The 27507-nt window shown below is 41.1% G+C and overlaps 1 protein-coding gene across 1 annotated transcript in view; it reads right to left on the reverse strand.

The window, feature by feature from the left end:
* Positions 1-19319, reverse strand: part of LOC129337363 (sodium channel protein type 5 subunit alpha-like) — a 62522-nt gene extending 43203 nt beyond the window's left edge. The window contains exons 1-9 of the mRNA XM_054990965.1: positions 19068-19319; positions 18651-18766; positions 16206-16298; positions 12674-12802; positions 11936-12030; positions 10200-10385; positions 8048-8069; positions 3766-3831; positions 1189-1330 (exon numbers count right to left, since the gene is read on the reverse strand). Of these exons, the coding sequence (XP_054846940.1) occupies positions 1189-1330; positions 3766-3831; positions 8048-8069; positions 10200-10385; positions 11936-12030; positions 12674-12802; positions 16206-16298; positions 18651-18766; positions 19068-19319 (1101 nt within the window). The remainder of the gene's footprint in view (positions 1-1188; positions 1331-3765; positions 3832-8047; positions 8070-10199; positions 10386-11935; positions 12031-12673; positions 12803-16205; positions 16299-18650; positions 18767-19067) is intronic.
* Between the last annotated feature and the right edge of the window lie 8188 nt (positions 19320-27507).

The following is a 27507-nucleotide window of genomic DNA, read 5'->3' on the forward strand; positions in this document are numbered from 1 at the left end:
CTTTTTCCTCCCATCAGCTTGCTCTTTCTTCTATAGCTTCAGCACATGCGATAGAAGCAGCCCCAACATCCTCCTCCTTGGCCACTGGCTGTGGAAGCTTAAACAGTTCCTCTCAGACCTGGCAAGTACCATTCCTCACCTTCTGGTCCTGTGAGACAGGCCTGCCTCATGGGGGTGGTTCTGCCCCCTAGGGGTAGTCAGTGCTTCCCCATTTGCCCTCACAGGACTGCCACTGCGACTTGGAGAGACAATCCTGCCAGCTGGCTGGATGCCCTACCTTTCCCCGGCATGTGTGATGGTGTTGCAGCAGCACAACACTCCCACTGGGTGGCAGCAGTGGGACTGGGTGGCCTATCCAGTTCTGGACAAGAGCATGGCCTCTCATCCTTTCGAGAGGCCATGAAATAGTAGGATTAAACACCAGCTCTGAGCTGAGAGCAAAGAACAGGTTTGACTCCATCTTTCAGCAAGAGTGAAGCACTTCTTTCAGAAGAGTAGGACTGGAAGAGGTTGTTTGGAGACAATACGGCTAATTCTATTGCATATCCTATATTTATTATGGAAAGGAACCAAGAGTCTTGGATTATGTGATGTCAGAGCCACAAAATTTTTTCACGGATATCATAATGAAACAGATATTGGGTCTTTGGATTAGGGAGGCAAAGGTTCTTCTTAAGGGCTGCAGAAGGTTAGGACCTTTGAGAGGTTGATTGCGACTTATCGATACAGGAGTTCTTAGAATACAGAGTGCACAAAAACTTAATCTTTTTCAATATTTATCCATATAGCAATAAAAATTGCAACTGTTAAGTCCCATTGCTATATAGGATTTATTTATATTAAATTGTGTGGGAAGGAGCGTGATCTTGTCAGATCTTGGAAGCTAAGCAGGGTTGGCCCTGCTTAATACTTAGATGGGAGACCACCAAGGAAGATGGGGTTTATTCTGCAGAGGAAGGCAATGCCAAACCACCTCTTCTCCACACTTGACTTGAAAAACCTCTCCATGGGATTGCCGTAAGTCGGTTGCCACTTGATGGCACACACATGCACACACATACATATATTAAACTAGTGATGGTAAGAAATGCATCACAACACATTTTTACTATCACAGCTTTAAAAAGTTAGCATTTATGAGTAAAGGACAGCTGAAATAAAACAAATTTAAAAAACCTCATGTTTTACCTGCCGATAAAGTTGTTCCCAACTATCTTGTGTCATCAGTCGGAACAAAGACAGAAAGGCCCATCCAAAATGATCAAAACTTGTGTATCCATAGTCAGGATTGGCTCCAAAATTCTCGCAAATGTAGAAATCAGGACACGTGCTTTCACTAAAAATGGATCAGATAGTTACGTTCGTGATAACCTTCGAGGAAACAAGATTTTTCTGACTGGCTACTTCACATCTAAATTATAGTGAATGTGGCCATCCATAACCTTCTGAAGCATAATTAAACTGAAGTATATTTAGATTTTGTTCCCCCCCTTTTTTTTTACTAGCCTTTGTACTGTGCCTTGAAAAATAGGCTGTTTCCACACTACTCACCTTCATCCGGAATGTTGCGGAACATCGCAAAAAACTACGGAAGATAGCATCTTCTCGCGCGAGTTTTGCGCAATGTCGCGCAAGAAGACGCTATCTTCTGCATTTTTTTCCATAACGTTCCACAACATTCCAGATGAAGGTGAATAGTGTGGAAATGGCCGTAGTTTGATCTTACACTGAAAAGGGACAGTGCAACGGGGCGGGAGGGGGATCACTAATATCTACATAGTAGTTTCTATTAAAGATATTGTGCAAAGTAGAGTAAAAAAGATGGCAATCATGGAACTAAGCTACAAAGTGATGCCAGATACGTGTTTTTTAATGTGTTGGGGATGCAATTTTACCTGGGAACTTTAGTTTAAAACAGTGTTATGTCCCTAGCATAGGGAGGCAGGAAGGGAAAGAGCTTTTCAAAGACAGAGCTGTGTGGGATCGCTGGGGGAGAGGAACTTTGCAATTGTTTTCTTGCAATCTCAATGGAGAGATGAACTACCAGTTCTTCCCCTCCCCTGCTTTCCTGCACTAGGGACAGAGTCCTGTATTCTTCTGTCTGTTGAGATCGCAAGAAAACAATTTTTAAGTTCATCTTCCCCAGCAATCCCACATGGCTCTGTCTTTAAGCTTATCCCCTCCCCTGGCTCCCTGTGCTAGGGACAGAACACTGTTTTCAACTGTGTCCCCGACATGTTAAAAAACATGTGTCTGGTGTCCCATAGCTTAGCCCTTCATTCCTAAACTAGCTCAGAATATTGGAATTGCTCACACAGCAAGGGTAGAGAAAGATAATCAAAGCTTTTTCTTTCAAAAGGCCAGTTCACACATTATAAGGACTTTGTATCAGATTTGTGATGGAAGTTTTGTACCAGATGCAGGCAGGTCCAATTGCAATCACAACTGTGGCATGTGTAGAGAAGGGTCTTCAACTTCCCTCCCCGCACTCTTTTTGTTTCCTCAAAATGCCCTAGGGAGCTGCCATTGGCTCCAATGACACATAGCTATACTTTATTTTTGCAATGCGGAAAATACCATGGAGTGAATGGAGATTTTTCAAGCACAGTAAACTTTCATAGACTCAAACTATACGTTATTTCAAAAACAAGGTAATTCTGAAAAGAGCTTTTCCTTCATTCCTCATGATTCTGGAATGCTAATAGCATTTAATATTATTCTAAGATTTCAAATGCTTTTTCATGGAATTATCATTGTGTGTAGCTGCCACCATTGTTGCTCAGTTATATATATATTACTCTGCATACATACATATATATATATCCTTGTGGCTCATAGCAGCAAACAATTCCAAAATTTTAAAATACCATAAAACTCCTTTAAGTCCAAAGAAAATGTCTGCAGTTCAAACCTTATTAAAAGTCTTTGCACATAAAAACCTCCTTATATTAGTGCTGGTTGCATTCTGTATTCAGAATTAAGCTTTTCAAATTTCTGCAAATCCATACCCTATCATCATATTGTTTGCCAGGGCTTTTTTTTCAGCTGTAACACAGTGGAACAGAGTTCTGGAACCTCTTAAAAATGGTCACATGGCTGGTGGCCCCGCCCCCTGGGCTGTTTCCAGACAGCTTACCTGCCTCTGGAACGTCGCGCCATGTTGTGGGGAAAACGCGAAATATCGCGTTTTCTCGCACGAGTTTTGTGCAACGTCGTGCAAAACTTGCGCGAGAAAACGCGATATTTCGCGTTTTCCCCGCAACATGGCGCGACATTCCGGAGGCAGGTAAGCCGTCTGGAAATGGCCCTGATCTCCAGACAGAGGGGAGTTTAGATTGCCCTCCACACTGCGGGGCCACCAGCCATGTGACCATTTTCTCTGAGGGCAACCCACTGAGTTACACCACCTCTTTTCCCAGAAAAAAAGCCCTGTTGTTTACTGAATGTCCCAGCCATTGAGCGTATTGATTTACACTGTGTAATCTATCTTGAGTCTCAGTGAGAATGGCAGACCATAAATAACATATAAATAATTTTTAAAACTCCTAAAAACTTCTAAAGACTGTTACTGCCTCCTTCCCACCTCCGTAGGAAGCCTGTTCCGCAAGGTATGAGCCACTTCCAGCAAGAGAAAGTTTGGGAGAGAAAGACAACCTAGCTGCTAAGTAGACTGGGCTGGAACTGGCAGAATGAACAAACAACAGAAGTGTGCAGAGCTAATGACTGCTTCACCAAGATACTTACAGTACTGTTGATGGCACTTACCCAGAATCTGATAGGTTATAACACAACAATGGATCACAAGTGTAATTCATTAGGTAGCATGAAATACTTCCTGGAAGAAAAAGAACAAAAGGTTATTTCAAATGATTTCCTACCTTAACAGTGCAATCCTCAGCAGAGTTACTTCAGTCTAAGCCCATTGAAATCAATGACGAGTAACTTAGATGAGTAACTTTGCTTAGGATTGCTCTGTAAGACAGTCACAATTATCAACTGGACATGCTTTAAACATAAAGAACCACTTATTATGCTGTGGTTTTTCAAGTGAAAGGTCTTTTTTAACGCCAAATGATATCAGGTATTTGCTGGTCTGTCTCATTCTTTTTTTAAAAAAATTAAATGATTTTATTTTAAAAGAAAAGAAAAAATAGAAAGTGCACAATAAAATAACAATAACAACATTCGATTTATATACCGCCCTTCAGGACAACTTAACACCCACTCAGCGCAGTTTACAATGTATGTCATTATTATCCCTACAACAAAACACCCTGTGAGGTGGGTGGGGCTGAGAGAGCTCCAGAGAGCCGTGACTAGCCCAAGGTCACCCAGCTGGCTTCAAGTGGAAGAGTGGGGAATCAAACCTGGTTCTCCAGATTAGGGTCCCGCACTCTTAACCATTACACCAAACTGGCATTATTCAAACACTACATTGGAAATTGAGTTGAGAGACTTATACAGTCTTATATAAACAGTACATTTGGAATTAGTTTGAGACTTATACAAGCACTGCATTTAAAATTACATTGAACTGGTAGAAGAATACATTCAAAATTTGCTATAACTAAACATAATTGTGTAACAACTCTCCATCTCTTTCCTTAATTAATTTTACTTATATAAGCTATACTATCAGCTTCTATTTTTCTTTCCTTAATTCTCTATATTTTATCTTCTTGTCTTTATACTAAACTTACCTTAGTTAATATTAATTTCGTCCTAAATAGTCAAAGAAATCCCACCATTTTCCCGAAAATTCAGCTATCGGTCTATTATGCAGATAAGTAGTTAATTTAGCCATTGATACATATTCTTAAATCTTATCCCTCCACTGTGACACATCAGGATAAATATCTGTTTTTGATTTTGCTGCATATAATACCCTTGCTGCTGTCACCACATAACAGAAAAGATCTCCCTGTTCCTTTCTAACATTAGTTGGTGGGATGTTTAAGAGCATATGTTATGACCTTTACTTTCTTTGGGGTAGATTTTTCTTTTAATCTTTCCCTTAACACCCTCTGGGTAGTTTGCTGCCACCAGGAATATTATATTCCAATATATTTTATTTAAGTTTTCCCTTTGGTAACGTTCCTAAGCATCAGGCTCCTTCGTGGTTCTATGTGGCCCTGAGGATAGGAATGGGATATAGCAATGACAGCCACTCTGGGATATAACAAAACAAAATAAACTTTATTTAGTCAAGAAGCGTATCGGTTTCATAAACGTAGTTCTCAGTTCTTAAAGTTACTTCATTTACTCTCATTCACACAGATCTCTTCCAGGGCTTCACACACAGTTAGCCTCTTTCTCTAACTCAATATTTGTCTCACGGAAATGCTTAAAACTCCTCAGGCGGCACACAGCCAGCCTCTCTTTCTCTAACTCCTATTCACAGAAATATGAAACCTGCTCAGGCAGCACACAGCTGGCCTCCCTTTCCCTGACTGAGAGTCCTTTCACAAACATGCTCAGTTCAGGTTCCACACAGGTTATATTTCTCTCATAAATACTTCAACATACTCAGGCAGCACACAGCTAGCCTGCTCTCTTCTGACTGACTGTTCTTTCTCCACTCTCAGTCTAAACTGCATTCACTCCGCCCACACTCTCAGTCATGAGCCAATCATATCACTCACCCATCCCTCTCTCTCCTCCACTCTTCACCTAACTCACACCAAGCATTTAAAGACACATGCACACATTTACTTGAAATCATTACAGCATGTTTTTCGGATTTAACTCAATCTGAGTTTAAGAATCTTCTGCATCTCTTCATGTATCTTTATCCAATATTTTCACATTTTCTTGCAGGTCCACCACATATGGTAAAATGTTGCATCCATGCTTTGACATTTCCAACACTGTCCACTGTAACCCTGACTCATTCTTGGAATGTCTTTGGGGGTAGTCTACCATCTAAAGAACATTTTATACCAATTCTCTCTCAATAACTGGCAATCTGTAAATTTAATCTCCTTAGTTCATAAATTTTCCCTTAAGTTCATCGCAATAGTTTCTCCAAAGTTGTCCATCCATTTTATCATACAAGTTTTTACTTGCTCCATTTCTGTGTATTATTGCAGTAAGATTTTGTAGATCTGCCCCAAGAGATGCTCCATCTCATTCTTATATAAAGTGGAACAGTGAGATGTCAACTTTTAGTAAAAAGGGCACATAGGAGATAAATATTTATTTTTGCTAATGCTGTATCAGCCTGCAATTAATGTTTCCAGCTACTTCCCCCTGTTTGCAGCTCCAATATGAGAAGTGAGCGGGGAATGAAGAACAATGCTTGGAGCAACTGACTGAGGGGAGTAAGTTTTGAAGATATAGAAGTTCAACAACTCTTTTCCCCATCTGTGTTAGTTTTATTTGAAAGACCTCCTACCTTATATGCATATGGTATACACCCCAAACATATGTCCACCAATGACACATCAAGTTTGACCCTTAGACTACAAGTGAAGATATGGCTTACCAATTACACTTCACTGGGTAGTTTATTTCATCAAAATGCAGTACTGAAACTCTCAACCAGAAAAGGCTAATAAACTGAAGTATGATTGTCATGAAGTTTTCTGTTTGCAGATTTTTACTTGAGTTAGATTAGATCAGATCTTTTCCATATGATTAGACAAATGGACTATCTACTGGGCATTCTGTTTCATACAGTGGCAAATTGCTTGCCCTGCAGGGTTAACAAATAAGGCATATAGGCCATGGGTTTGCCCTGATGTTGCCTCCAAGCAATAATATTCAGAGGTTTACTGCATCTGAATGTGAAAGTTTCCTTTAGGCATCACAAATGTGCCATCAAGTCACTTCTGACATATAGCAACCCTATGAATGAAAGGCCTCCAAAAGTCCTATCATTAATAGACTTGCTCAGATCTTGCAAAATGGCGGATATGGCTGCCTTTATTGAGTCCAGCCATCTCTCATTGGGTCTTCTCAGGGCTTTTTTTCTGGTAAAAGAGGTGGTGGAACTCAGTGGGTTGCCCGCAGAGAAAATGGTCACATGGCTGGTGGCCCTGCCCCCTGATCTCCAGACAGAGGGGAGTTTTGATTGCCCTCCGCAGCGCTCAGTGGCGCAGAAGGCAATCTAAACTTCCCTCTGTCTGAAGATCAGGGGGCAGGGCCACCAGCCATGTGACCATTTTCAAGAGGTTCCAGAACTCCGTCCCCCCGCGTTCCCCCTGAAAAAAAGCCCTGGGTCTTCTTCTTTTCCTACTTTCTTCCACTTTTCCTAGCATTACTGACTTAGTTCTAGTAAGTCTTATCTTCTCATGATGTGATCAAAATACGATACACTCAGTTTTGTGATTTTAGCTTCTAGGGAGAATTAAGGCTTGATTTGACCTAGAATCTACTTATTTGTCTTTTGGGCCATCCAGCACCACAGTTCAAATGAATCAGTTTTCTTCCTGTCAGCTTTCTTCACTGTCCAAGTCTCACATCCATACATAGTAATGGGGAATACCATAGTTTGGATTATCTTGATCTTGATTCCCAGAGAGACACCTTTATCTTTAAGGATCTTTTCTAGTTCCTTCACGGCTGCTTTTCCAAGTCTCAGTCTTCCTAATTTCTTGGTTGTAGTCTCCCTTTTAGTTGATGATTGAGCCAAAGATCAGAACATCTTCAACAATTTCAATTTCTTCATTGACAACCTTAAAATTGTATAATTCTTCAATAGTCACTAGTTTTGTCTTCTTGATGTTCAGCTGTAATCCTTCGTTGGCACTATGTCGTCAGTAGTCGTTTCAAGTCTTCACTATTTTCTGCCAGTAGCATGGTATCATCTGAATATCTCAAACTGTCAATGTTCCTTCCACTAATTTTCACTCTACCTTCTTCTAAATCTAATCCAGTTTTCCTTATGATATATTCTGCATATAGGTGGAACAGATAGGGAGACAATATACATCCTTTTCTGACACGTTGCCAATTGGAAACCATTCTGTTTCTCCATGTTCTGTCCTAACAGTAGCCTCCTGTTGAGAAACAGGTTGAGCACCAAAACAATGACATGTTGTGGCACGTGGATAGGTAAAGGTCGTCCCCTGTGCAAGCACCAAGTCATTACTGATCCATAGCGGGACGTCACATCATGACGTTTTCTTGGCAGACTTTTGTTATGGGGTGGTTTGCCATTGCCTTCCCTAGTCATCTACATTTTAGATAACTGGAAACTGGGTACTCATTTTACTGGCCTCGGAAGGATGGACGGCTGAGTCAACCTTGAGCCGGCTACCTGAACCTGGCTTCTAAGTTCCGCCAGGATCGAACTCAGGTCGTGAGCAGAGCTTGGCCTGCAGTACTGCAGCTTACCACTCTGTGCCATTAATGGACCTCTCCTCCATGAATCTGTACAATCCCATTTTAAAATCATCTATGATAGTGGCCATCACTAAATCCTCTGGCAAAGAATTCCACAATTTAATTACTCAGGGAATGAAATTTTTTTCTTTGTCCGCCCCCAAGTTCAAGTATTAAGGGGAAAGGACAAAAAGCTCTCCATCCACTTCCTTCACTCCAAGCATAATTTTACAATCCTCACTATATTATGTTCCCCAGTAACCATCTTTTTTCTAAAATGAAAATGCCCAGATCCCAGAGAAAAAGTGTTCCAACCCCTTAATGACATTGGGCCACTTCCACATAGCCCCCCCCCCCATTTTAGCCTCCAAACTTCAGCACTGTTTTTCTGAGCATCTATATGATGTCATTCTCTAACTGTCTCCTCACTTCGGGTTTTCCTCATCATCAATATGATTTTTACAAGCCTATTTTATTCTGTTCTGTTTGAAAATAATGCAGTCCAAGAGCATTAGCATACCGTGTGGAAGTTATGGTGCACATTAACAATCCCACCCTTATAGGTGCTGTTTTCTCAGCATCAGGACTACGCAGGGAACTGCTGTTGCACTATAAAGTTTGATCACTGCTTATCAATTTCCATTTCAAATTTTAGTTCCTCAGAAGTCCCAATTTCATTTTTACAAAATGTGCAGCTGTCAGTTCTGAGCCCATTTATGGTCAATATTTTTATTACTCAGATTTTTAAAAAGAGCTTTTGTTGACATTGCATTGAAAATCTCTAAACAATACGTAATTGATGTTATTGATGCTTTAAAATAGCTGCCTAGCATTTAAAGGGAGTACCTCTACATGCAGGCTGAGAACTGCTTAGGACGGCAACTAAGTCCATATGCTGGCATAGCACAAATATATAGCTGCAATATCTGAGGCTAGCCCACCATAGTGCCAGTGCTGCTTCACACTGATGATGTGCTGGTGCTACACCAGTGTTACCCTGATGCTGGTGTAGAAGGAGGCACTATGGAGGTATGCCAGGAGTGGAATGGTATTCTAAGGGTCTGATTGCACATATTGCCAAATGTAATGTAGGTTGGGGAAACCCCAACTCAACTCGTGTTTAATCTGTAACCACACTCACCTTCAAATGGTGTGCTTGTTGGGGGGGAGGGAGGAAATAGGATTACTAGTGCACACAGAGGCAGGAGTGGATTTGTCAATCCCTACTTTCCATCCATGTGCCTTTGCAGGTGGAATTGGGCCATTGGGGGGGGGGGCTGTTTGTCCTACTGCTGGAGACACTTATCTGCCCAGGAGACATGTCTTTGGCAGTAAGATGAAAAGCCCACCTTCCACAATCCTCTTCTATCTGCAAAAGCAGGCAGGGTGGAAAGCAGGGTAGCTGCTCCTGCCTCCATGTACTGCTTGTGAACCCATTCCTCTCCACACCATCTTGAAGGTGAGTGTGATCACATGTTAAAAGTAAGTTGGGTTGGGGTTTCCTCTAACCTACCTTGGGTTTAGAGCATGTGTTATCAGACCGCTAACCCTCTCCAGCCTGTATCCTGCACCAGCAGGGCCACTGTAAAGTTACAGCAGCAAAAATCCTGACATAAGTATAAACACTTCTATGAAATGGTTCATTGTTTGGAATGGGTAGTGGAATGTGGATTCTGTGGAAGTTTTGTGAAAATGTTATGAACATTAGCTGCCTTTACTGGAAAGGCAGGGTAGAAATCTTCTAAATAAATAAAAACAGTAATTTAGGTATGTGAAGTAAAATACTGGCACTAATAGCTGCAATGTTTTAAAAGTGTTGATAACAGTGTACATTTTATTTAAAGCGGGGTGTGTGTGTAACAATTTACCTCCACAAGAGTTGTTATTCTTTCTGATATCCTCTTTGGTTGTAGTGTTGGGGACACATTTATTTTTTAAGTTGCCCATGAAGAGTTGGAGGCCAACCAAACCAAAGACACTCAAGCAGAAAACAGTTAGCAGCATCACATTTGCAAGTTTCTTGATAGAATGGAAGAGTGAACCTACAATGACTTTCAGCCCTACAAAGATAAAAAAAAAAGTTATGTAGACCGCTACTGGAGGACAAAAGCTACAGCCCACTCTGATTATGCTTCTCACAGACTGTCTTATAGCTCTGCACTGTTCAGAAGGCAAACCAAAAACCCGACAATTGAAATGCATTTCTAAAGAGAGGGCCACTTTTTCATGCTACAGCTGGTGTGTAACATGATGGCTCACTTTCTCATGGGGTCTTCCGCTAGGACAACTTTTTAATAGGTACTCTGTGATTGGAATTCACTTCCTCTAGCCTTCTGGTGCTATTTAAAGTATTGGTTTTAACCTATAAAGCATTAGATGATTTGGAGGCTATGACTGGGAAAATTGGAGGGGGCTGCCATCTGAGATGCTGTTTTAAGTATTTATGTTTTCTGGATTTTAAACATATTTTAAATGCTTATTGAGCATTTTATTGTACCACGCCCTGAGCCCATTCGCAGGGAGGGCAGGCTAAAAATCGAACTATTAAATAAATAAATAAAAATCCTTATATAAAGATCACTGAGTTCATGATTACTGATTTCCCCCCTCCATAACTTGCAGTAGCAGCTCTCAGGTCTGTTGGAAATATCCATGTCTGGTGTACAAGAAGGAAGAAGAGAAGACCCTACCAAACAGGGGGCAGCAAGGATCAGTTAGACAGATATGTAACAGCAGCGCTTCTCTTCTCTGTCAAGAGTCATTTCCTTGTCTTGTCTCCTATTGGGCTAAACAGGGCAATATCCTCCTTCTCTCTCTTAGTAGCACACTCTCTCAACTATGTAGTCAGATAGCCAGCATCTATCTCTCTCTTTTACTATCTGAAATGTAGTTCCTAAATAAACTCTTTTTACTGCATAACTACCGCTGCTTAATTTGCTACTCCGCCAACATGGTCACAGCTGGACGGGTTTATGCTTCCAGAATCCCATGGTTTCCTCCTTATGAAAATATGCCCAGGCTTCTATGTGGGCATAATTTTTGTGGAGGGATTCTCTGTTTGTTTCTCCCTACACCTTTGTAAGCTATTTGTATGCTTTTGCACTTTATCTTTTGCATTTTAATAGATTTTAAATTGCAGACACACCTGCTGGACTTTTGCTAGAAATTTTTTTCATAAATTAAAAAACCCAACCCTGAGCTGTAAGAAAGTAGACAATGAATCTAGTACTGCTCACTCTTGTCCAAGCCTCAGTGTAAGCAGATCACAAGGACCATGAAGGCAGTACTGTTAGAAAAGCCTACAAAGCATATCAGAATAGAGATTAGGTGAACCATAGCGATTTAAGAACCCTGTACAAAATCCCTCCCTCCCAACATTCATCAGCACCAACAACTGACGCATTGTAGCATAAGATACACTGACTTCATTTTGCATGGGTTGAGTGGATCATTATCTAGGTTAGTCGAAACAGACTTTTGGATTAAGGTATTTGTAAATCAAGGAAGTCAGATTTAAACAAAGGAAATCAAAAGGTTTGATCAGAGAAGGCAATCCAGATACTGGTTAGTTACAGTAAATAAGCAAAAATGACAATCATCAGTTTCTCACCAGGCAATACAGAAACAGCTTTAAAAGTTCTCAGAACCTTGAAAATCCGAAGAGCTGAAATGTTGCCTATAGCACTGTTACACAAGGCTACATATCTGAAAATGACACAAAGCAAAGACTCAGCACAGAACGGGAATGTTGATACATTTTAAAGACTATTCATAATTACAACTAGTATTAGCATTCCACAGGCGCATAAACTGTGGCCTGCTCCTGGAAATTCCTTCTTCTCAAAGAATTTGAAGTTTAACTCAGATTATTCTGCCACATGGATTTATTTTTGATAGACTGGTTATCTAACACCATATATTAAAATTTCTTTTGTTTGATTCATGGGGAGAAAATAGTTAAGGAATTTCCAGTTAAAACAGTTCATATAAATCTAAAATGTTGTACACATAAGGCTTCCTGATTTCTAGACAAGTCTAAAACAACCCACAGTTTTACACCTTTCATCCAAAAGGAATGATATGAAGGGAGTAAGCCTAAGCAGGTCTACTCAGTCCTATATTATTCAGTGGGGCTTGCTCCCAGGGAAGTGTCCTTAGGACTGTAGCTTAAACCTCTCTCATAATAGCAACTAATTCTCTACAATAAGACAAGGCAAATAATGCCTCCTATTGAAGATGAGGGACTACTTAGTTAAATGCTCAACAGGTCAGAATCTCCCTGCATTTTAGCCTACTCTTCTACCTCAAGGGTGACTCTAGCTTGCAAAGAAGGAATACTGAAACATACGTCATAATTAAAACAAAAAAGTCCAGGCAGTTCCATGGGTCTCGGAGATAGGTGAATTCATTCCAAACGAATCCTCTTGCCACTATTTTTATTGCAAATTCAATGGCATAAGTGACTGCGAAAAAAAGCCTAGAAGTAAAATGCCAAGAAAAGTAAAGCTGTTAATAGAGAATAAACAACCTGCTTGCTTCTCAAATGAAGGCTAAGGAAAAGCAGAGGGTCCTGTCTTACTAGCGTGAGGGGAGCAGGGCGTGATATGTTTCATATTACTGTTTATCTAACACTGAGTCAGATGCTAGGTTATGTCTGTATAATTACGGTGCAATCCTAAACCAGTCTAAGTCCATTGATTTCAGTGGATTTAGACTGGAGTAACTCTACTTAGGATTGCACTATTCAGCAAGCCACATACAGTTCTAGTTATGTATTGTGCTCAACAAGTCCCCTAGGTTTGCAAACTAAAGAAGGCAGCAATACCAGGATATTGACCAAACCTGTGGTGAGCTGCCATAATGGTCTGGTGGGGCATGTTAAGTAGACATGGGCACAAAAAAAACGAACATGGTGTTCATTGTTCGTTGCCATCCACGAACAATGAACATTGACTAACATGATCCTGTTCACAAACATGATTGTTGTTCATTGTTTGTTGTTCGGGGGGGGGGCAGCAGGCTCTCCTCCAGCCATCAAGATCCCTACTGCGCCACTCCCAGAAACCCTACCTGAGCAGGCAGCAGGAAATGTACCAATAATAAATAATAGCTGGGCCCCAGAGCCTGGCAGCAGCCCTGGAACCTGAAAGGGTAGATCCCTACCGCACCACTCCTAGAAACCCTACCTGAGCAGGCAACAGGAAAGGTACCAATAATAAATAATAGCTTGGCCCCAGAGCCTGGCAGCAGCCCTGGAACTTGAAGGGATAGATCCCTACCGCACCACTCCAAGAAACCCTACCTGAGCAGACAGCAGGAAAGATACCAATAGCCTGGCAGCAGCCCTGGAACCTGAAGGGGTAGATCCCTATCCCACCACACAAAGAAAATTCAAGCTCCAATGCATTCACCCTGTCTCTCTAACAGCAGCTGTCTCTTTCTGAAAGCCAGAGCTGGGAGCCCCCCTCCCCCCTGGCCTTTTCCTCTTGTAACAAATTTGGAGCTCCAGTCCACACTTGAAAGGAAGACATGCCTATCAAGCTAAATTGGGGTTAGATTGGGGTTTCCAGGGCAACAGCAGGAGTTCAGACAGAGTTCAGATAATCCCTGCCTGAGTTGCCATGGGAATTGATTGCAGGTGCCAGACTGTCTGGCTTGACAACCAGCAACGAGGAGCAACAAACGAGGCTTGCAATGACCACCTGTTTTTTTAGAATGGGGCCTCACGAACAGCTTGTTTGCGAACAGCAGATTGGGCTGTTCGTGTTTTTTTTTAGTTTGTATTGCTGTGCGTGCCCATCTCTAATGTTAAGCAGACACTCAGTTCCTGCCCTGTAGCCACAAATACAGTTACATATATACTTCTATAATACTTTATTATACAATGAATAACTAAAATGTAGAATTCGCGGCCAGAGGATGTAGTGATGGCCATTAGGATAAACGTCTTTAAAAAGGGATTAGCCAGATTAATTGAAGATAGATCTGTCAGTGACTACTAGCCATGGTGACTAAAGGAAACCTCCACATTCAAAGGCAATACCTTTCTGAACCCCAGTGCCAGGAGGCAACATCTAGGAAAGCCCTTGGCCTCTATGCTGTTCTTGGCCCTCCATAGTAACTGATTGGCCACTGTGTGAGACAGAATGCTGGACTAGATGGGCCACTGGTCTTATGTTCTTAAGTAAGCCCCGTTGATTTAAGTAAGACACTTCCCAGTTTGTCTGTTAAAAATTGCAAGTGGCAAACATGTTTAGATAAAGTAGAAGCAAATATGAAGGGATGGGTAGGTTAGCTTCTACTGGCATTTTAGAACATGACCAGTTCAGGTATGAAGAAAGTAGATGTGGACCAGTCTGAAAGATGAAGTGCAGGCTTCATCACAGAATCAAAACTGAAAACGGGTGTAAGGAGCTTGATACAATGAGTGTGGCTTGATTTTAGCAGATGCCTTTTGATTTTAGCAGATAATTTTGTATTTATTAAAGTTTCAGTTTTCGCTTTTCTGATCTAGTTTACATGTGTGACTGTATCACATCAATGTCATGTAGGCCTTTGAAAATATTTCAGTTATACTGCACCAAAAGTTCTAGAACAAATGCAAGTAAATTACCCATTAATAAGGTGGTGCTTGGATGAATATATGGGTAAGATGTTTTTTCTTTCATTTCTGAAAAATGAAGGGCATGATTCAACAACACCCCCTGATATTAACAGGAGAGCTAACCATATGCATAACTCTCCCATTAAGCTTAAAAACAGACTTAAAAGGACTCAGATTTGGTTGCAATCCATCTAAGATGATGCTAAATATTAGTACATTTCACTTACAACCAAATTAAATACTTTTTCTTTAATATCAGACTCTCGGTATTTTCCTAGTTGATACCAATCTCTTCAGGGTCCGAAGACAGAGAGTTAAAAGTGATAATGCAGTGTCATTGCCTATGGAATACACTCCCCTTTTTTGAAAATAAGTAATCCACAGTTTACAATGGCTCTGTTATCTTCCACTCTTAACAATTGTCTTCCTCCAGCAACTGAAGCCAGCATGCCACCTAAATCTCACCATACAATAGACTGCTCCCCATTGGTTGAGCACAAGGTTTGCATGTAGAGGGTTCCAGGACCAATCCTTCGCATCTCTACTTCTCTAGTTTAAAAATTTAATTTCAAACACCTTACTTTACCTGGTCCCTTGAAAGCCATTGTCAATCAAGGGGGATAATACTGAGCTCAATGGAGCAATAGCCTGTTAATGCAAAGTTATATGTTCATTTCAGCCTACAACACTCTATTTTACTTCTGGCCACTCAGTTTTAGTAGCCTGGCACAGACTCCCCCCGCCTTTGCATTCACTCATTGCACAGGGAGGTAGAGCAAGCATGAGCGTTCTTCTGGCCCTGCACCCACATGATCGTCAAGTGCTGCACATGGGACAAATGCATGGAGAAAGTACTGCACACACATCCTTTCCCTCTGATCAGCAACATGCTAAAAGCAGGGTCACTGATCACAGGGAGGGGGAATATGTGCAACTACTTCCTTCATGGGTTTGCTCCATGCAGACAACTCAGTGTCAAAGTCAAAGTCAAAAGAGTTTATTGTCTATAGCCATAGGCCGTCACAATTCGCCAAACACTGACTAATAAACAGTGATTGCATGGAGGTGGGGCTGAGGCCAGTGCACTCACCACACAGTGAATGAACACACAGGTGGTCATCAGTACAGGATTTTGTTGTTCCCTAATTCAGCCCACTGACTCTTCTGAGCCCATTGACTTCAGTGAATTTAGACAAGTTTAGCTCTGTTTAGGACTGCACTGTTAGAGCAGAATATTGATGCTGGAGAAGAGTATTAAAAGTGCAGTAATACTTACTCATAACCATTACAGTTGGACATAAAAGCAGGTACAGTCATAAGTGCAGAGTTGACAAGGACAACGCATGTTATGAATGCAATGAACCACGTAAATGATTAGTTAAGGAAACAGCACTCTATTGAAAAAGAAAAGTATTAACACATTCAACATTTATTGATATATGTATTCAATTGTGAATAATGAATAATGAGCATGATTAATGCTCCTTAGTACTATGTTCTAAGATTAAAGGGACTTTCTAACAATGACACAATTTTGTAATGCGAGCTTGGCTTCAATTTTAGTCAGCACCAAGACTTGTACAAGCTGGCTTCCATTCATACCATTGGGACAAGCATGCTTCTCTCAGGAGGTTCGTCGTTCTCTGAATAATCACATCCATGCCTAGAATCTAGACTATATTTTTTTTTTCATTTTTTCAGTCCCCCCCCCTCACTCTCCCCATAGCAAGCTCAGAGCGGAGTAACGACCAGGTTAAAACACATTAAAACATACACAGAACAGTTCATACAATGATAAAACTCAGGTGGTGGTCCCCAAAATATGCCCTGCCCCATTAACAATCGAAGGGCGGGAGGCAGAGAGAGCCAGGGCTGGATCGAGGGGGGGCAGGACGGAAGTCTGCCCCTGGTGCTACCAAAGAGGGGGCACCGGGCTCAGCTGCCACCTGCCAGGAGCACGCCGGCAGCAGTGCGGGTGGCTGAATGGCCACCCGCACCATTCGCCTGCCCGGCTAAGGGGGCGGCCAGCTTGCTGCGCGCTCCCTGTCCTGCTGTCCCTCAGTGGGGCAGGCAAGTGGCGCGGGCAGCCTCCCAGCTGCCGGCACTGCTGCTGCTCTGCTGGCGGCACGCCTGCCCTGCGTGATGACATCACAAAGTTATGTCATCATTCAGTGCCAGGAGCGCGTGCGCAAGTGTGCGCAGGTGGCGGCAGCTAGACTTGGGTTGTCCTGGGCACTGGGAACCCTAGATCCGGCCCTAGAGAGAGAAACCAGTCTGATGGAAAGCTCAGAGGGGGTCACAATACCCCCCGGACAGGAGGCTGGTGGGGAGGCACACCTACACCCCAGCCTCAACCATATGCCTGGTGGAACAACTCTGCTTACAGGCCCAATGAAAGGATAATAACTTCTTGTCTGTGAAGATTTATACTGGAATCAAGTCTGGTTAGTGTTTAAGATGCTACTAAACTGTTTTTTATTTTTAGAAAAGCAATGACTTCTTCTACATCACGCCCCAAAATTGGCTAGTTTAGCTCAGTGCCCAACCTGATAACCACACAAGATTCTGTGTCCTGTTATAAAATAAGCTGAGACATTTATTAAGGACTGATAAGAATGTGATAAATGGAATAAGGAAAAAGTTTCCCAACAAAACAAAAATCAAACAATATTCTATCCTACAACTGTATTGCTAGGGATTTTATGGTTGATCTCCCTACCCATAAAGTAACAGTATCAGCTTCTCTTTTATCATTAACCGTGCTCTGATCTGTTAGTAAAAAGGTGACGATTCATATGTGATTACAGAGGGAGAGCTTTCCTGTGGAAAGCTAACAGTGCACGTAGCTTCATCCTCTGAGCCCATATTATAAGGGCCTACTACAGAATGACAGGTGGACAAATTTGCAAAAATATCTGCACCAGATCATTTTGATTTAGCCTGATCCTGCCTGCATACTGTCCTATTTCTGTCAGTCCCCCAAACAATAAACTGTATGCTTTTTCTTTATTAACTTTTGAAATTATATTTTAAGATCAAAAGTTATACCACAGAGTTATAAGCCTCACATCTCAACTAAAGACCTAGGGGAGGTTAATCCATAAATCCATTCCCATGAAGATCAAACTATGTAATTAAAATTACAATGTGCCAGAAGAACAGGACAAAAAAGAAAACGGTGCTCTGTAGAACCCTTTATGTTAATCAAATACGTGATTTTTTTTAAAAAAATTATTCATTTATAGTCTGCCTTTCTCACTGAGATACAAGCCGGATTACACAGTGTGAGTGAAAAAACAATATAATCGACAGCTAGGACATTCATTGAGCAAAGTACAATCATGAGCAACAGGACACTTGGTGAACAGATACAATAAGGTACAGTAGCAGAAAATTTGAAAACAATTTGAAAGATGAACGACAGCAGGAGAAATCTCCCCGTATTTCTCCCCTGTATAAAATTCATTTCCATTTCTAAACAGGGTACTCAGTTAGTAGGACTAAACATGAACAAAAACACAGTCACCCATTCTAGTCCCCAATGATGTATTCATTAGGATACATCCCTTCATTAATATCCTCTCTCTTCTCTGGTATTCCTTGATGCCTCAGACTTTTTTTGAATAGGAAATTAGTCCAATCACTATACATTATAAAGTTCAGTTTTCATAAATTCAGTAGAAGACGACAGTCTGAGTGAAATCCACTAAAAGGATATATTTGTGTCAAAATTTTAATGGCTAGCCTTCTTAATGGATTGAAAGGGCTAAATAAAAACAAGGCTTTGGTGGCTGTAAAGCGAAAGATTCTCCTCCTGGATGTTAGCACCATAAATGTCTGTAAAATTCATATAAAGTGTTTTTAAACATTACATACCATATAGAAAGAGAATTTCAGAAATAATACACAATAATTAACTGTTGCCTAAAGATATATCTATAGAATAAATAAAATTTTAATCAATGCAATGCAAACTTTAAGGATATAAGCACATTAACCCTGTTGTGAAGTTAATGGTGTAGAGCCTGAAGCCTATGAAAATTCTGTTCTGGCTTCCACAATAAGATGTGGCAACACTTTAGCTTCAGAATTATTTTAAGTCAAAATAATCTTGTTATTTGTTAAAAACATTATTAACCTCATGAGTTTTGTAATAGGGGTCCAAATCCTCCAGTGGTTCTCCAATGAGCCATGGAGGAGGTTTTCCATACAGAGCAGGCAGCTTTTTGCAGACTTTTAGATCGAGCTGTGGTTGAATAATTTCCTCTTCAATCGGTTCACCACGTCTTGCCTTTTCTTGTTTCTCTGCAATTCCCTTTCTAATATCATCTAAGGTTTCAGGGGTGAAACGGAGGAAATTACTAGCTGTTGAAAATGAAAAGTTCGGCATCGTTTCCAGTACTTCTACAAATAAGAACAGAAAAAATATTCTGATTATACCACACTAAAAAAGCTGATAGTGGAAAAACTGCATAATTCAGATGAACCTATGGAGTTTGCCCATAGAATGGCATCAGCAAAGTCACATTTGGTTAAGAGCATTTAATGGCTCTTTGAAGATCCTAGATCCTGTGCAGGAATTTGGATTAAAAAAATGAAGCTGGCTGAACTGGGCCAATTCAGATGCTAAATGAGAAACACCAGGATTTAAAACAGTTGTGATCTGAGACCAAAACTGCACATTACATGAAAAAATTAATACTGGTGGGCAATCTGCCTTTTTTGATATATCTTGTCTAACGTAACTGAACTTCTCAGTGAGTTTCTGTGGAAACCCAGTGTTCCCAGAACACAATCTGAAAACCAGTAATAAATAGAATGAAAGAATAGTACGTAAATGTTTGATTTCTAAAATCACTTCTCGTGATTAAGAGTCAATATGGGGATGAGTGGAATGGTTAGCAGTCAGACCTGCCTTCATGCTAATAGAAGGCTTATGAATATGGAAATATCATAAGCCTCTCTCCTCATGTGCTTTAAACACAGAAACACTTCCTAGCAAGGCAGGAAATGACTGTCAGATCTTAGACAGGAGATGGAAAATTACTGATGTGTGTCACCTGGCGAGACTATTTTTCAGCCCCACATCCCTAGAGATGTGCAAAGATCCTAAGACAATACAGTCTCCCAGGAATTCCTGAATTAATTCCCTGAATACACCATGCCCATCCTTTCCTTATCCATTCTCCCATTCTGGGTATTCAGGTCTATGATAGCCGCTCGCATCCAGTGATTGTGGGTCATCAATCATCACTGATAACTTTAGTTTCATTCAGGAAAGCTTAATCAAAGCTTTCCCAATTCTTTGTCTCACCCTGGAGACAGCCATTAACTTATTGTTTTGGGGGCAGAAGATGCACTCCTGCCCCAGGGTATGTTCCACATGTTTCACTGGACTACCTGCTGCCCCATTCAATGTGTGTTCTGGACCTGCCCACGAACCCTTAGACTGCATGTCTGAGCCCCCATCTCTCTCCTTGCCACAAAGTGCTGGATACTGAAGCTGCTCCCATTCTGGACTGGTAACTATAACCCCAACCCCCCAAAACTCTATCCAACTTCCTCTCTGCTTTTCCTAGGCAACTCTGTACATGTGTGGTGTATGTTCTAATATGATTGCTTTTGATATCTCGTTAATAAAAATCATTTTTGTTACATGCCCACTTGGTCATTTTGAAAGTCCTCTGAGGGAAGGGACCTGGTAAAAATTAGTGGAAGATCTTGCAGTTACCCCCCTCACTGCCTCTCCTTGCACGCCATTTAGGGCAACAGATTGAGGAGCCATGCTATTAGGTTTTATGCTGGTATAGGTCCATTTTAATAAAAACTGATTGATTGGTGAAGCCATGCGGGAGCACCTGCACCTTTAAGTCTCTTGAGTCATGATACATACCTTAAAGTGCAGACGTAGGGAAACTTCCTCAGAGAAACTCTTGCAAAGGGTGTGTGTGTGTGAGTGCGAATCTTATGTGTTTGGTGCTCCAGGAGCAACTATTAGGGTTGGAATTTTTTTCCCTTTTCACCTCTTTGGCTCATGCTGTCAAGATGCCCCTACATTCTACACAGAAAGCAAGTGGACAGCACATGGTTCACTCTTGGGAGCTCATTCCCGTTTTGAGCTATCATGAGGTGTCTGGTAGTAAGGAAAAGCTTCCCCCGCTGCTCCCTCCTCAGACTCAAATGACCAGTGGGAACACATAAGTTGGGGGAATTACTGGAAAAGACTATGTACAAAAGTATAGAATAAATATATATAAATATGCTCCCAGTGTTCTTGGAGATTACAGGTAGGTATCCAACAGGTAAATGTATGTAGTCACAGTTCTAACTTGTCTTTCTATATTTTCTTTACAGGTGGGCCCCAATCAAACTGGAATTCAGGTAGACCCGACAAGAAACCTGTTATTGAAATCCTTTTTCATTAGAAAAACTTCGTCAGGAGTCATCTGACTAATTCACCACAGATCTAAAAGAGATCATAACTAAATAAAGAATAATGAATTTTACACTGCTGAATGGTCCTTATTATATGTAAAAAAAACAAGTAAACTCACTGACAGACACATTTGAAATCTTCTGTGTCTGCCGTTTTGTCCACATACCTAGAGGAGAAAAGAGAATAAGCATTACTCCGAGTTCGGTTGTTGGACTTATGTCGACTTGACTTTCATGGACTTTCAGGCCGTTGCCTCTACCTTGTTATAAACATTTTTGTATATAGATATTTATTAATGTATGTGGATTCTCTGAAACTTTTTAATAAGTCTGTATTTATAATACTGTATTCATATTAGAGTATAGCACTTGAACACTTTGCACTTTATTTGAAATCTATTTATAAATATTTATATATATTTATTCTATACTTTTTGTACATGGTCTTTTCCAGTAATTCCCCCAACTTGTGAGTTCCCACTGGTCATTTGGTTTACTGTTGGTGTGAGGCTTCCTTGTTGTTCCCTCCTCAGATTTGGCTGCGAGCCACCATTCTATGCTTGGTAGCAGAAAAGACCCTCCCATGCCTAAGCAGCTTAAGTTTCAAGGTTAGCGCCCCTTAGAAGAACAGTTTAGTAGTTTTCCTAGACTGTGGAGTAATCTCTCTCCTTTCCAGAAAATCTGCTGGACCAGTAACTTAGGTTTGACTCCAGATTCCTGACCCTCTCAGAGTTCTTTTTGAGTCCTCTTTCGGGAAGCCATGAGAATGCTCAAGCAGAGCCCTCATTAGACAAATTAGAGAAGTGGGTAGCTAAGAAAGGAAAACCTCTGGGAGTTGGGTTCCTTCAGAAGCCCTGACCCCCTTCAGACATTGTGTGACGTCTTCCAGGCACAGTGTGTGAATAAAAAGTTGAGAGGATCCAAAAAAGATCTACTTGTGGACAAAAGTGCTTTTGCATCTGCTGCCCAGGACACCAGACAGAAATATGAGGAGGTTTCAGCCCATGCTCAAGCCAACAGAGAATTGCCACATTAAAGCAACAGGTCTTACAAGCCCAACATGCAGCTCGGTATCTAGCTGCCCAAGCTAGTTTTGTATGTTTGTCAACTAAATATATATTTTTAAAAGGAGGTGTGATCAAAATTTTAATGCAAGTCGCTGTTTCTGCTCACGAAATAGATTTTTGGCTCACAATACTGCACAGCTAGAGGGAATATTGGCCACGAGGCATGCCATGAAAAGACTGAGTCCCTGGAATAGAAGTTAGGTCTTCAGAAAGCCCTAGTACCTTCTGTTCACACAGAAACTCTTCCAGATCTCCCCGGCTCAGCTCCCTGAGTCCTTGCTGGAGGATGTAGCTCCCACTGACTCACACAATCCTAATCAGGGAGATGGTTCTGTCCGTCTTCACCCCATAAAAGAGATGGTTGTGGAGAAACAAGTTTCCCTGGAGTGCCACTGAGGCACATGCCATAGCAGACCAGCTGGGCCCCTTTAACCAGGACACTGAATTGCATGGCTCACAGCAGTCTCTCATTTGTACCCCACTACAAATGAAGCTGATTTAACCCAGCTAGCAAGGCTTTGCATGTCTGATGTGGACACCTCAGCCATTGAGTAAGGCATAGCTATTAGGGACCTCACCTCCTTCCATGTAACTCAGTGGATGAGGAAAATTGTGCAGCTCCTTTGGCCCAGCACAAGCAGTCACAAGCTACAATGCAAATTCTGACCGATTAGTATCAATCAGACTTCATGGAAGGCCTGTTAACATAACCATCAGTCAAGTTTATGTCCCAACTACAGATGCAGAGGAGGAAGAAATTGAAAACTTTTATACAAGTGCCCAAGAAGAAGCTGATCGTACACCTGGGCCGTTTCCAGATGGCTTACCTTCTGCCGCTCCATGCCGCAACGTCGCGGCTCGTCCTGGGGCGAACGAGAAATATTGCGCGAGTTTTGTGCGACATTGCGCAAAACTCGCGCGAGAAAACGCGATATTTCGCGTTTTCCCCAGCACGAGCCGCGACATTGCGGCATGGAGCGGCAGAAGGTAAGCCGTCTGGAAACGGCCCTGAACAAGATATGCTGATAATCATAGGTGACTGGAATGCAAAAGTAGGAGACAAAGCAGAATCAAACATTGTTGGAAAATTTGACTAGGATCATGAAATGAAGCAGGAGAGTGACTCATGGAATTCTGTGACGCCAGCAACCTGTCCATTGCTAACACATGCTTCAGGCAACCAATAAGATGATTTTATACGATTTTATCACCTGGTGACCAATACAGGAACCAAACAGATTACATAATTGGAAGCAGAAGATGGAGAAACTATATTCTCTCTGCTAAAATAAGACCAGTAGCTGATTGAGATACAGATCATGAGTTGCTAATATCAAACATTAGAATAAAGCTGAAGAGAAGCTCTAAAAGACTCATAGTGCCAAAATACAATCTAAATAATATTCCTGAAGAATTTAAAGACTATGTAAAGAACAGATTTGTAATACTAAGTTTAATTGAACATGAACCAGAAGAGCTATGGGTTGAAACCAGAGATTTTGTCAAGGAAGTATGTGCAAAGACTATTCCTGTAGCCAAAAGAAAGGAGAAGCCTAAATAGATGACTGAGGAAACTCTTAAAATTGCTAAAGACAGACACAAAGCCAAAGCAAAAGGTGACAGAAATAGAATCAGAATTCTAAATACAGCTTTTCAGTGACTTACACACAGAGACAATGAAATCTATTATAATAACCAGTGCAAAGAAATAGAAGAGAACAAAAAAGTACAAACAAGAGATCTGTTCCACAAGATCTGTTAAATCAAAGGGAAATTCAAGCCCCCACGGCACAGGATGCTGAAAGATGAACACAGAAATACAGTATTTGATCAGGACAAAATAAAGGAAAGATGGAAAGAACACACTGAAGAACTATACGGAAGAGATTGAAGGATGACAGATACCTTCGAAGAAGAATCTTTGACAAAGAACCAGAAATCTTAAAAAGTGAAGCAAAAGCTGCACTCAAAGCAATTGGGAGAAACAAAGCACCTGGAATAGAGGGAATACCAATAGAGCTATTTCAAGCTACAGAAACGGAGTCCATCAAAATCTTAACAAGAATCTGTCAACAAATATGGGGAACAAAACAATGGTCCACAGGCTGGAAACAGTCTACATTCCAATTCCAATAAAACGGGATGCCAAAGAGTGCAGCAACTATCGGACTATTGCTTTAATTTCCCATGGAAGCAAAGTGATGTTAAAAATTCTACAGCAAAGACTCTTACCATTCATGGAACAAGAAATGCCAGATGTTCAAGCTGGATTCTGAAAAGGAAGAGGCACTAGAGATCACACTGCAAATTTATGATGGCTAATGAAACATATCAGGGAATTTCAGAAGAAAATCAGCCAATGTTTTATAGCTTTTGACTGTGTAGATCATGAAAAGCTATGGATAGTGTTAAAAGAAATAGGGGTGCTACAACATCTGATTATTTTGATCTCAACCTGTACTCTGAACAAGAGGCTACTGTTAGGACAGAACGTGGGGAAACAGAATGGTTTCCAATTGGCAAGGGTATCAGACAAGAATGTATAGTATCTCCCTACTTCTTCAATCTCTATGCAGAGCATATAATAAGGAAAGCCAGACTATATCTAGAAGGTGGAGTTAAAACTGGTAGAAGGAACATTGACAATTTGAGATATGCAGATGACACCACTGACAGAAAATAGTGAAGACTTGAAATGACTACTGATGAGGGTTAAAGGGGAAAGCACCAAAGCAGGATTACAGCTGAACATCAAGAAGACAAAAGTAATGATTACTAAGGAATTACAAAATTTTAAATTTGACAATAAGGAAATTGAAATTGTTCAAGATTTTCTATAAATCGATAAAGGACGCCACATCCTCCAGATCTCAGCAAGTCTGTTAATGAAGTCTGAGCAAGTCTGTTATGAAAGTCTTTTATTCATAGGGTTGCCATAGGTTGGAGGCGACTTGACGGCACATAACACACACATTTCAGAAAACAATGAGTACTCAAAATATCAAGGCTGAATCCACACTTCCCTACCTTCCACTTTTCATCTGCATTAATCGTGCTGGATTCTATCCCGCAATGTCCCGGTCTGTTTTCACATCCCTTCTCTTACTGCTGCTGCCTCGCGCTATACTTCGTCCACATCCCTGGTAGAATCGTGCAATATGGGGCAGGCTTAGATCCGACGTCGCTGATGACGATATCACGTTCATTTTTTTTCATCTTTTCATCAGATTTCCGCTATAGCGTTTTTTTTGCTAAATTGCTATGGCGAGGCCACACCCCTATGATGCCTGTGATTGGTTAATGTTATTCTATGCCTTCTTCTTTGAAATCCATTGGACCATTATTCTGGCGGGCTAATTTGAACTGATATTTAAGGTGGGGGTGATCCAAACTCTCCAAATGGGCAGACTAATTATCTGACGCTTGAATGTAATGTTAGCATGATGGATTTCCGCTATAACGGTAATTTCAACAGTTAAAAAAAATTAATTTTAACAGTCACCGATATTTCTGACTGTTCGGCATCCTAAAAATGACACGGAAATGGAAATGACTCCACCCCTTGATGTCTCTGTGGGGATTTTGGAGCACCCCGATTAAGATTTATGGCTGGGACTGTGCAACAATGCTGGGAAAGTCCCCTTAAAAAAAGGGGGGAAGGGCGGGCAGGCAGGCATGCTGCGGAGAGAATGGAAAAGCTTGATAATTGCACGGCATAGAGGGATGGTGTTCCGGAAAGGCTGCAAACACGGAAGTGGGGTGGTTTGAAGGGGGCGGTCTCCTTGTGAAACGCTTCTATTTGTCCACATCCACAGTGAGAACCGCGCAAGAGAAGCGTTTGAACGCATGACAAATTCGTCTGAGGCACAACGTGAAAGACACGAGAGAATGGCAGGATTGAGGTAAGAGTATGTGAACAGCCCTCTGAGAAGCGAATAATGGGTGGGGGAAAAGCAGAATATTTGAGACATGTGGATTCAGCCCAAGTTAGATTACCTAGACACAAATTAAAATATACTTCTGAGTTGGCATGGCAGCTTTCTATTTTAAAGAGCTCTGTCAAGGACATTACTTTGATGTATACTTCATTGCTCTTCTATGTGTCTTTTCATATGGAGAAATAACACAAACAAATGGGAAACAAGCTAAGTGAGAAAATTTAAAGACAATTAGGATCACCAACTGCCCGGGGGGTGGGATGGCTTGGAGATCTCCAGATGACAGGGATCTGATCCCTTGGAGAAAATGGCTACTTTGGAGGATGGACTCCATGGCATTATACTCCAGTGAGGTCCTTCCTCAAACCCCACCCTCCCTCGTGCTCCACCTCCAAAATATCCAAGAATTTCCCAATCTGGATTTAGCAAGCTGAAAGAAAGTTGAAGTCAAAATTAAGCATGAGAAAGCTAGCAATTACTTTTTTAAAAAAGAAGGCATCATGGAGCAAGATGTAACAACAATTTCCATGATGTAAAGGATTTAGCATTAATCCTTGAGTCTACAATTGAACATAGGGCTCAGAACTATAATTAAGCAGGGCTGCTGTGGTATCTTTTGAGGAAATGTGGCACACTGACAGCAAGTAAATACTAATACATCACTTCAGTTGTTTTTCAAACCTTATAAGGACATGTTTTCTGAAAACGATTTCAAGAGTCAATTAAATCTGTACAAATTTTATCTGAATTCTAATATCCAATACTGAAAGCCCAACATCTAGCACCCTTCATAATGTATCCAAAAAGCAGTTTTCATTCTGCCCACCAACCTGCAGATTATGCGGGGAAGATACGCATTGAATAAATACCTTCCAATCACCTTAGAATTATGTGTAAAATATAACTTCATACTGACAAACAGTGAAATCCTAAGCAGAGTTACTCCAGTCTAAGACCACTGAAATCAAGCCCAATGATTTCAAATGGGCTTAGACTGGAGTAACTCTGCTTAGGATTTCACTGTTAGAATTATGCATAAATGATCTTTTTCAATGATTTGTTTTTACAAAGCAGTAGCACTCTTGATCTTATATAATAATTGCATATATTTCTTATGAAACACATGCTGGCTTAAAAA

This window comes from Eublepharis macularius, chromosome 11 (genome assembly GCF_028583425.1).
Source record: "Eublepharis macularius isolate TG4126 chromosome 11, MPM_Emac_v1.0, whole genome shotgun sequence".
NCBI lineage: Eukaryota > Metazoa > Chordata > Lepidosauria > Squamata > Eublepharidae > Eublepharis > Eublepharis macularius.